Here is a 10,929-nt window from a genome sequence, read left to right on the forward strand (position 1 = left end):
AAGTGAAAAAGCAAGCCATCAGGTGCGGGACTTGAACCGTGGTCAGCCATGTGGGAATACAGTGCCCTTATCCACCACGCTGCCAGTTGGCCCCCATTTTATTTATTTTTAATTATTTATTTTATATATTATTATTAAGTTTGCTATAGGGCACATGTGCTCACCAGAGAGAGAGAAAGAAAGCAAGCCACCAGGTCTGGCCTCGAAAAGTGATTGGACACGTGGTAGTCCAGCACCTTAACCACCACACCTACTGGTCCCAGTATTGCCTTTAATCTTTAGGTCAGTTCAGAAAGAGAATTAAAAAGAAAAATTATTTAACTTTATTTATTATTATCATTATCCAGCCGCCTTCACCCCACACCACCTGCTGGCCCACCCCTTTGTTTTATTTATTTTATTTTTTAAAGAATGATGTATTTATTTAATTCCACGTGGGATTCCGGTGCTGTTAACCATCGTGCTACCGGCTGACCCCAGCAGCTCCTTTATTTTTTAAACCAGCTTTTCCATGCCTAGTACTGTTCTTTTGTTGTTGTCTCTTTTTAGTTTTTTGCCACACGTGTGTGTACTTGCTAGAGAGACAGAGGAAAAGTGAGAAATCATAGGATGGCCACACTGCAGTTCCTTCTCCATTCTTCTCCTGGGAATTTGGGCATGCACACACAAGTGGCCGGCATGGTTTTTAAGCCACTGGGTCCAGGACGCAAGCCATGGTCAGCCATCTGGGAATCCAGCACCTTAACCACTACACCACCTGCTGGTCCCACCTAGTCCTATCCCAAGTGCCTTCTGAAGGCTGTAGACCCTAAAGATAGTGTCACAGTGAGGATATTTGTATGTCCCACTTGTGACAGGAGCTTAGTAACTCATGGTCAAGTGAGTATCTTTAAGTGCATGATGTTTTGAGCCTAGAGTCAGGGCTGGGCCAGCAGGGGTGGCTGTGGCTAGGCCTTAAGGAAGTGTTCACTGAGCACGCACAGAGTGCCGGGCAAAGGGCGGTACACGGTAGAGGCTGGGCGGTACAGGCCCTGGCGTTCTGTGGGGGTGGGTGCGGTGTTACAGACCAAGGGAGGGAGCCATATGTGGATGTCAGAGAAGAGTGTTGCTGTCTCACCACTGACTTTCACCCCATAGGACCCTGGGAGGAGCCCCAGTCTCGGCCTCCTGTGCTGAGACCCCAGCACCATGTTTGGGAAAAGGAAGAAGCGTGTGGAGATCTCGGCACCATCCAACTTTGAGCACCGCGTGCACACGGGCTTCGACCAGCAGGAGCAGAAATTCACAGGGCTGCCCCGCCAATGGCAGAGCCTGATTGAGGAGTCAGCTCGCCGGCCCAAACCCCTGGTTGACCCTGCCTGCATCACCTCCATCCAGCCCGGGGCCCCCAAGGTAGGCTGGTATCCACTACCCCCTGACCCACGCCAGCCCCACAGAACAGCCGCAGCCCTCAGCCCTGCATTGGCCCCTGTGGCCATTACCTCCTCACTGACCTCAAAACAGATACCCCTAAACCTCCACCCTCATCCTTAGCCCAGTGATTGCCTGTCACCCTCCTCTCCACCCACTAGATTCTAGTCTCAAGAACATCCCACACTTACTCCAGTCTGCACCCCATGGCCCCACCAGCAGTCCTGTGCAGCCTCCCGCCCTCTCCGGGAGCTTCGTGCTCTGAGTTCTGTCCTCCTGTCCCCGGTGCCACCCACTCGCCCATCAGCCTTTCCAGAGCTCCCATGGTAGTAGGGGAACAGACCCCTGCTCAGTGATAGGGACAAATGGTCAGGGCTGGGGTCAGAGAGCCCAGAGGAGAGCCTGAGCCAGGCCAGGAGTCAGCCAACTTCTAAGAGGAGGGCACACCTGAGGGTCAATGGGCTGTGATTGAGGCAGATGGTGGGGAAACGGGTTAAGTGGTGAACATAGCTCATGTAAAATTTTGAGGGATTTTTGGTTCAGGGAGTTTTCCTCCCTCTGCCATCTCGAACATAATAGCAGGGTTGTAGTTTGAATCCAGATGTTTCCAAGGCCCGTGCTCTTAACCTGTCCTAACATCCACCTGAAATTTTAAGAGTGTGTCCTGGCGCTCAGCATCCCCTGGGACGAGGCTGGCCCAGTGGCAAGGGTGTGCCCATGCCAAGCTTTCTGAAGCCAGCCTCAGAGCATGGACTTTAGGCTAAGGGCAGTCCGTGGGCCTGGAAGGGCTGCAGGCCAGTTTTGTTCTGAGCGGTAGAGCCAGGTGGGCTTGTCAGTCAGCTCAGTGACTCAGTGCCCCAGGGCGACTCAGTGCCCCAGGGCGGGCCTACGGGTGACTCATCCTCCCCAGGCCCTAACTGGGCCTGGTAGGGAGGAGCCTGAGGTCAGCCAGTTGGAAGAGACAGCGCAGGGTGTTGCCCACAGCCTGCTGAGGTGTTTGCGCGCCCCCGCAGGCTGCTTGGAACGCTGTAACTTCTTGGCCACTCATTGCCTAAAAGCAGGAGGCTTTGTGTCCAAATCTGTATTTCTGGCTCCTCGTGACACCAGCTCTAGCTGAGTGGCAGGTGGCCCTAAAAACCCCCGCCGGTTGCTGGGGGCCGCCTGCCTCTCCAGCTGGTGCCCTGGCTCTTCTAGGCCTGCAGACACGCCCAACTACCTCAGTCCCATGCCCTGCCTGGCCCTATGGCCCCCTGAGTGCAGGTTGTGCCCATCCTTGGGTGCCTCAGGATGTGCAGCCCTGCTTGGCTTACCAGCCATGAGCCGTGCCTGTGCAGTGTCCCCAGGAAGACGGGACACCTCAGTCTTCATACCAGGTGTATTGGTGGCACTGCGTTGCTGCCTGTGCCAGCAGCCCCCACTCCTCCCAGCCTTCTCCTCTTCTCTTAACATCGAGTGTGACTCTTGTGTCTGCCTTGCCTTTGGGGGCCCCTGGGCAGGGCCAGGCTTCCAGGTTGGCAACCAAGGCCCAGGAGGGGCAGCAGCAGGGGCTTGCAGCAGGGGCTTCTTAGCCAGTAGCCTGTATGGTAAGGTCAGTGTTTTCTGCACATGAGAGGCAGCTCTAGCTTTAGGGTACTGGCAGCCCTGGGCCTGGGTCCCTGCCTGCCAGCCATTGATGGTAGTGGGGTGAGGCCCCATCAGCAGGTCCCAGGGTCTCAGCTCGCCCGCTTGCTCGCCTGCTCGCTCACTCGCTCGCTGGTTCAGCGGATGTGTACTGAGTACTGTCTGTGTGTCAGTCTAGGTGTTGAAATGTCACAGAACAGCACTTAAGTCACTGCCCTCAGGAACATTCCTCTGGGCAGAGCCAGCCAGTGGACAGATAGACATGGGCTTCTTGTCAGCCCCGAGTGTTCTAGAGAAAGAAGGCAGGGGAGGAGCGAGGGGTGTTTGCCTGACAGTGTTTGCCCCGCGTGTTCTAGACTACTGGTGTCAGCAGAAGCTACTCCAAGAGGCTGATCTGAGCAAAGACCAAAGGGGGCGAGGGAGGGAGTCACGGGGACACTCGGGGAAAGACATTTCAGGCAGTGGGAACAGCCAGTGCAAAGGCCCTGAGGTGAGAGTGCCTGGTGTGTTGGGGGAGTGGTGAGGAAGTCTGCGTGTCTGGAGCTGAGAGGGGTTGCAGGGGAGCCCTGGATGCCATGACTCAGAACTCAGGGGGAGACAGGATAGCCTAGGAAGGTGAAGGCTGGGTGGATTCAGGACGCACTTGACCCTGCCCAGTCCCCTGTATTTGCATTTGCTTCCCGGCCCCCTGTACCCCTCTACCTTGGGCCCAAGTCTTTCTGACAGGCCTTGCACCCCATTCTCAGCCTCCCAGGGAGCAGAGCCTACGAGGAGGAAGTGCCTCCGCCCCTAGGCCCAGTAGCCTGTAATTGTAGCTCTCCAGGGCTGATTAAGGGTTGGGTTGGCTTCTACCCCCCTCGTCCACCTCAGAGCAGGACTCTCCCCTAGTCTGGGGAGCAGGAGCAAAACAAGGGGGGATGCCTTTCAGAGGTGCCACTAAGCCCAGGTGAGGGAGGGGGGCAGCCACCTGACCACAGAGATTGCTGAGTTCTCCTGCAGGATGAGGGGAACAGGGCTGCCCTGGTCCTGCCCCCACCTGCCAGTCCATCATCACCCCATGGCATTACTTCATTCCGTCTCTGTCTTGTCTCTGTGTGTTGTGTTGTCCTGTCGCTGTGTGTCGGATACACGTCCTGTGTCCCCCTCTTCCTTGCCTGGTCCCCACCCTGCCATTGCCCTGGACCCTGGATCCCGGACCCCAGACCATCGTGCGGGGCAGCAAAGGTGCCAAGGATGGGGCCCTCACACTGCTGCTGGACGAGTTTGAGAACATGTCGGTGACACGCTCCAACTCCCTGCGGAGAGACAGCCCGCCACCCCCAGCCCGGGCCCGCCAGGAGAACGGGATTCCGGAGGAACAGGCCGCAGGGGCTAGAGGGGGCCCCGAGAAGGCGGGCAGCCGGGGCCGGATCGCAGCAGGGCACAGCGAGGCGGGCAGCGGTGGTGGTGACAGGCGGCGGGCAGGGCCAGAAAAGAGGCCCAAGTCTTCCAGGGAGGGCCCAGGGGGGCCCCAGGAGTCTTCCCGGGACAAACGCCCCCTGTCCGGGCCTGACGTCGGCACCCCCCAGCCTGCCGGTCTGGCCGGTGGGGCGAAGCTGGCAGCTGGGCGGCCCTTTAACACGTACCCGAGGGCTGACACGGACCACCCAGCCCGGGGTGCCCAGGTAACCCATCCCCCACCACCCCTTTCCCCTGGCTCCCTGTACCTACCCGACTCCGGCCCCCACCAGCCCACTGTGCATCTCTCATCCTGACCCCTCCCCATGTGTCTTTCCTGGCTGGGGAGCAGAGCTGGCCCCAGCCCTCCACTCACAGCTGCCTGTCTCTTCTGTTTCAGGGGGAGCCTCACAGCATGGCCCCTAATGGGCCATCAACGGGCGGCCTGGCTGTCCCCCAGTCCTCCTCCTCCCGGCCTCCTGCCCGAGCCCGCGGCCCCCCCAGCCCTGGAGTGCTGGGTCCCCACGCCTCCGAGCCCCAGCTGGCCCCTCCAGCCCGCACCCTTGCTGCCCCTGCTGCCCCCGCCACCCCTGCCGTCCCCGGGCCACCCGGCCCACGCTCGCCACAGCGGGAACCTCAGCGAGTGTCGCATGAGCAGTTCCGGGCTGCCCTGCAGCTGGTGGTGGACCCCGGCGACCCTCGCTCCTACCTGGACAACTTCATCAAGATCGGCGAGGGCTCCACGGGCATCGTGTGCATCGCCACTGTGCGCAGCTCAGGCAGGCTGGTGGCCGTCAAGAAGATGGACCTGCGCAAGCAGCAGAGGCGCGAGCTGCTCTTCAACGAGGTGTGCTGGGCCTCACCAGCTGGTGCCCTGCCCTGCTCTGCCTCACCTCGCCTCCCTGCCTCCCTCATCCTGCGAGGCTTGACCCTGCACGGGAGTCAGGGCCGAGGGCCCAGGTGCCTGGGCCTGGCTCCTCTCCTTTCTCCTCATACCCTTTCTAGGCTGGTTCCTCTCCCCTCCTCTACCTCTGCCTGACAACACGGACCCCACGTCTCTGTCCCTGTCCTTGGCCTCTCCCTGAGCCCTAGGCCCAGGGACCCTCGGCCCCCTCAGTGTCCCAGGCTGCAGCCGCCTGTCGTATCCTGACTGGCCCAGGAGTCTCCCTTCTAGCCCTGCTCCTCTGGCTCCCTGTTACGGAGGTCCCACCAGCCTCATCTCCAGGCCCGGCCCTGGTCCCTCCCCGGCCCCCACCTCAGCCTGTCAGCCCCGCCTTCCAGTAGCCCTGTGCTCTCTTCTTGAGCATCCGCTAGGTGTTCCCCACACAACAGCTAGAGGGATCTTTCTGACTTCAGACTGCTCGTCCCCCTCCACTCTGTAGACCCTTGCAGTGCCCCTGGTGCCCTCATGATGAAGTCCTGGCCCCTTGCTGGGCATTTGAGGCCCTTCTTGGTCTGGCCCCATGTATACACTGGTTTGGCCAGCTTCTCTCCTTGACTCTTGGTGGCTGATTTGCTGGGGAACTTTCACCAAGGCAGACTCCCAGCTCCTTCCCCAGAGGGATCTGTGAGGGATCAGCACTTCCTCCACCGCTCCCCTAGCCTGTTCTCTGTCCCCCATGTTACGGTGCTCCAGCCACACTGCGAACCTTACTTAACATGGTCCCCTGTAGGCGTTGCGTCCCCAGCCCCCTACCTCCCAGCCTTTCTGTGCTCCTGGAATTCGCCATCAACCTCCACATCTACACTCGCACACATTCTAACCTTGCTGGAAATCTGCTTGTCCTCCTTGTCTCCACCCGGTGCTTAGACACTCTCTCCCTGCCTTCCTCCCCCAACTCCAGCCCGGTCTGCCAGACCACTGAGAGACCAGCCCAGGACTGGTCAGGGGGGTCCGACAACATGCAGTGTGTATGGGGCAGGTGCACCCTGGCATGGAGGCGTCAGCCTCCACTGCCTTTGAGGTCTCCTGGCTTTGCAGTAGGGGAGGGCAGTCCAGGGGGCCCCGGTTAGCAGAAGCAAGAGTTGGAAGTGGGCGTGCCGGAGGGAGCAGTGGTGGCCATGGTCAGGTCTGAGGGTGGGCGCGGCATCCATCTGCCCAGGTGGTGATCATGCGGGACTACCAGCACGAGAACGTGGTGCAGATGTACAACAGCTACCTGGTGGGCGACGAGCTCTGGGTGGTCATGGAGTTCCTGGAGGGTGGCGCCCTCACCGACATCGTCACCCACACCAGGTACTGCTGCTGCCGCTCCCCAGGGTGGGCCCAGGGAGCCAGGGCCAGCAGCGCTGTGCCCCCCTTGTTCCCCCAGAATTGGGTCATGCCTTCTTAGATTTCCCTTCCTTAACACAGGTCTGTGTTCCCCCCCAAGACTCCCCAGTGTGGGGTTGTGTCTTCCCAGGCCCTTAGACCCCACCCTAAGGCAGGGCTGCCCCCTCCGATCCCTGGGGCGGCCCCATCTACTCAGCTGCCCTCACCCTGCGCAGGATGAACGAGGAGCAGATCGCCGCCGTGTGCCTGGCTGTGCTGCAGGCCTTGTCCGTGCTCCACGCCCAGGGCGTCATCCACCGGGACATCAAGAGTGACTCAATCCTGCTCACCCACGACGGCAGGGTGAGGGGCAGGCCGGGTCCTTGGGCCTCCGGTGCTGTGCTGTTGGGATGGGCTCTGAACCCCAGTTCAGTGCCAGAGTTGTTGGTTTACTTGTCCCTCATGGAGCAGTCTCGCCAGGGGTCCAGGTGGGTGGGAGACCCTGTGGGTGGGGACCCTGCCCACAGCACAGCATACTGGAAACTGTAGTCTAGTCCTAGGCCCAGAGGAAGCAGGCATGGACAGCAAGCCACAGGGCAAGTTGTGCCCCACAGTCCTGTGCCTGCATTTTAGACTGAAGCTTTCAGCTTGGAGCCAGAGATGAGCCTTGCATAGTCCACAACCTGCATTTATAACCCCAGAGGGTCATGGCTGTCTGTGGGAGAGGGCCTTGGCCGTCATGCAGAACTGAATTCCTCCAAGGAAAGCCAGGCCCCGCCAGGCGCTCGCAGCAGTGGCAGTGAGCATGCTGGTTTTCACTGAGTCTGAAAGGCCGCACACAGCCATCACATGTCTGGGGGTACCTGTGAGCCTCCCCAAGTTCTGTGCATCCCATTGGGGTCTGCACTGTGCATCCCATTGGGGTTTTGGGAGGCGCAATCCACATATATTTTCAGGAGTCTGAACAGGCCCAGGATTCCAAAGGATATAAATTCTTGGTTCCAGGGCCCTGGTTATCCCAGAGGCAGCTGTCACCCACACACACCCCTGGGACAGAGCTGTGTTCTCCCAGACTTGAGAGCCCAAGGCTTGCAGAGCCAGATCCAGCCTCAACCCCCACCCAGCCTTGGTATCGGTGGAAGGGCTCCCTGCAGTTGGCAGAGCTACCCGGGGTGTGGCCCTGCAGCCCAGCTCTAACCTCCAGGCTGGGTGACAGAGCTAGTATGTCTGAGGCCTAAGGACTGAATAGGTGCATGCCTGTGCTCACCCTCCCCTGTGCTGACACCCTGCTCTGCCACTGCCCCATCCCAGGTGAAGCTGTCAGACTTCGGTTTCTGTGCCCAGGTGAGCAAGGAGGTGCCACGGAGGAAGTCGCTGGTCGGCACACCCTACTGGATGGCCCCAGAGCTCATCTCCCGCCTTCCCTATGGGCCAGAGGTGAGCCAGAGGGAGCTTGGTTGTCCTGTCAGCATGGGTGTACACCGTGACAGCCTGGAACAGCTGGAGTGCTGGGGCGGCTGGGGGCCAGGTGGGGCTCAGTCTAGGGAAAGGGTGTCAGCGTTGTTTTCGTGGAAGAGGAAGTGGCACACGTGCGTTTGTGATTGTCTGAGCACTGTCGGAGGCAGGCCTAGAGCTTGGCAGCGGGACCACAGCAGAATGCGGAGCAGCAGTGGCCATGGGCCCTGCCTGACGGTCAGCGCAGAGGCCGCAGACTGGCAGGCTAGGCTTCCCCCAGGGCTGGCCCGAGGATGCCTTTGCAGACGTTTAGAACATGAACTCACACATCCTGTGTTCAGAAGCCAGGAGATCTGGCCACATGGGGCACATTCCTGCAAGTCCTTGAGAAAGGACAGATGCCTTTGTCTTAGCCATTGTCCCCACCCCTCCAAGCTGTCCACCTTGATCTGCTTCACTCACTGCCAGGTTCTGAGGCGCCAAGCTGTGGCCTGTGACCCTGAGGCTCACTTGTCCCAGACCCCGTCCTGGGAACAGCTCCTGAACAGCACATCACAGAGCAGGGTCACACTGGAGCCAGGTCTCACTGGGAGGGGAGGCTGGTGTGACGCTAGGGGACGTATGAGCCAGGACCGCCTGTGAGTGACGCAAACTCAGCTGACACAGACTTAGCAAAACACGTCACCGTTGAGTCCCTGGGGGTAGCTCTGCCAACCGGGATGTGGGGTCTGTGGGCTTGCTCCTCCCCAGCTGGGAACTTCTCGGTGCTACCTCCCCTCAGGCAGTCTCCCCCGTGGGAGCAAAGGCACCCTGGCCGTTCTGGAACTCGTCTCCCCACTTTGAGCTCCGCCATTTTCCTGGTGTCCCAGGGTTCACTCTGATTGCCTCAGCATGGGTCACATGGCAGTTCCTGAGCCACTTAGCCATGCCCATCTGCTGGTAGCTATATGGACTACGGGGTGGGAGTTCTCTGGAAATTGGATTTGTAAAAGTGGGGGATACGTATGGATGGGCTGCGCCCTTCCGAGGGCTCACTGGAGGAGGAGTGTGTGAGGTCTGACGACTGGGTGCCCAGGAGAATGCTCCAGGCCTGGGGCAGCAGCAGGACTATCCCTCCCTGGGTCTTCCCTGGGACTGGCCATCCCTATGCAGCTTAGCCTTGCATCCCTGCCCCCACCCAGGTGGACATCTGGTCACTGGGAGTAATGGTGATCGAGATGGTAGATGGCGAACCCCCCTACTTCAACGAGCCGCCCCTCAAAGCCATGAAGATGATCCGGGACAACCTGCCGCCTCGACTGAAGAACCTGCACAAGGTGGGCCCCCCACCCACCAGCAGAGCAAGATGATGCACAGCAGGCAGGGTGGCGCCCCAGCACAGGCTGGTGTGGGCGGGATTGCATGTGGCCAGCACCTGCCAAGGTGCTTACCGCCTGCGAGCCACGGTTGTAAGCAGGTTCCACGAGATGGCGTCACAGGCCCGTTGCCTTGCGCCCTCCGTCCCACAGCATGCTGAGGCTGGCCCAGTCACTCACTGTGAAGCCAGGTCCAGGGCCTGCCCAGCCTCTCTTGGAAAGACATGCACACAGGGGTGGGGCGGACTCATCTAATGGGAGAGGGTCGCCTCTAGGCTCAGCCCACACCAGCTCCATGTGAAGGAGGAAGGGAGCCCCAGGGCCTCTGGGTTTGTCATCACCTCTGGAGCCACACTACAGGCACCTGACCTCTCTGCCCCGCCCCCAGATCCGTTTGCCCAGAGTGAACTGCGGGCCCCATGGCAGGTTAGCAGTGGATCTGGTGCTCAGGCCCGGTGCCAGGGACCCTCTGCCCTGACTTTCCCACCTCCTTGCAGGTGTCACCATCCCTGAAGGGCTTCCTGGACCGCCTGCTGGTGCGGGACCCCGCACAGCGGGCCACGGCGGCTGAGCTGCTGAAGCACCCCTGGCTGGCCAAGGCGGGGCCGCCTGCCAGCATCGTGCCCCTCATGCGCCAGAACCGCACCAGATGAGGCCCAGCACCCTGTCCCTGAACCAAAGAGCCCCTTGGGTCACCCAGCCCTGCCAAGGCCAGGAGGGGGCTGGCCCCATGCTCCTCCCAGCCAGGAGACACTCCACGTGGCACCGCCCTTGCTGGGGACATGAGGCCCTACTACTGAACTCCGGTATTGATTCTGTGACTTTTAAAGAGACATGGGGACTTGTGGGAGCAAGTGTGGCTCTCAGGACTCCACCTTCCCAGCAGCCCTCCCATCACTGGAAATCAACAGCGGGGTCACTGGGAGCCAAGAGAACACTATGAAAGGTGTGTGTGAGTGTGTGTGCGCACGTGTGCGTGTGTGCATGTGCGAGTGTGCATGTCTGTACGCCAAAGGTGCCGCTGCCCTGTCCTCCAGCCTGCACGTGGGTGTCTGAGACCTTGCCTGACATCCAGCTTCCCCCCGGCAAGGTGGGGGTGGCTTGTGAATGTCTGCAGAGTGGCCTTCTTCTGTAGCCCTGCACACCCTTCCTGCAGCTGGATGGAAGACAGGTCGGGGTCGGGGCCTCCCCTGCACCCCAGCCTCGGTAGCAATGACTACTGCACCAGACAGCCTCTTTTCTAGAAGTCTATTTATATTGCCATTTTGTAACACTTTAGCCCCTGCCCCACCTGGGGACAGCTGGTCCCTGTCCTGCGGGGTGGCACCAGGGACAGAACCACTGCCTGGAGAATCAGGTTCCTACCCTGCCAGCCCAGCCCCATCCCACCCACCCCCTCCG

The 10,929-nt window shown here is 60.2% G+C and overlaps 1 protein-coding gene across 4 annotated transcripts in view; it reads left to right on the forward strand.

Annotated features, from left to right (window-relative positions):
- PAK4 (p21 (RAC1) activated kinase 4) overlaps positions 1–10,923 on the forward strand; it is a 31,542-nt gene extending 20,619 nt beyond the window's left edge. For 3 of the 4 annotated variants that reach the window (XM_006161741.3, XM_006161740.2, XM_006161742.3), the window contains exons 3-10: positions 1,138–1,392; positions 4,233–4,694; positions 4,868–5,314; positions 6,570–6,703; positions 6,955–7,081; positions 8,030–8,155; positions 9,355–9,489; positions 10,026–10,923. In XM_006161741.3, coding sequence (XP_006161803.1) covers positions 1,189–1,392; positions 4,233–4,694; positions 4,868–5,314; positions 6,570–6,703; positions 6,955–7,081; positions 8,030–8,155; positions 9,355–9,489; positions 10,026–10,181 — 1,791 coding nt within the window. In that variant the 5' untranslated portion in view covers positions 1,138–1,188 and the 3' untranslated portion in view covers positions 10,182–10,923. The remainder of the gene's footprint in view (positions 1–1,137; positions 1,393–4,232; positions 4,695–4,867; positions 5,315–6,569; positions 6,704–6,954; positions 7,082–8,029; positions 8,156–9,354; positions 9,490–10,025) is intronic. The other variant, XM_006161743.2, reaches the window with a different exon arrangement.
- The last annotated feature ends 6 nt before the right edge of the window (positions 10,924–10,929 follow it).

Source organism: Tupaia chinensis, unplaced genomic scaffold (genome assembly GCF_000334495.1).
Source record: "Tupaia chinensis unplaced genomic scaffold, TupChi_1.0 Scaffold138910_1, whole genome shotgun sequence".
Classification (NCBI taxonomy): Eukaryota; Metazoa; Chordata; class Mammalia; order Scandentia; family Tupaiidae; genus Tupaia; species Tupaia belangeri.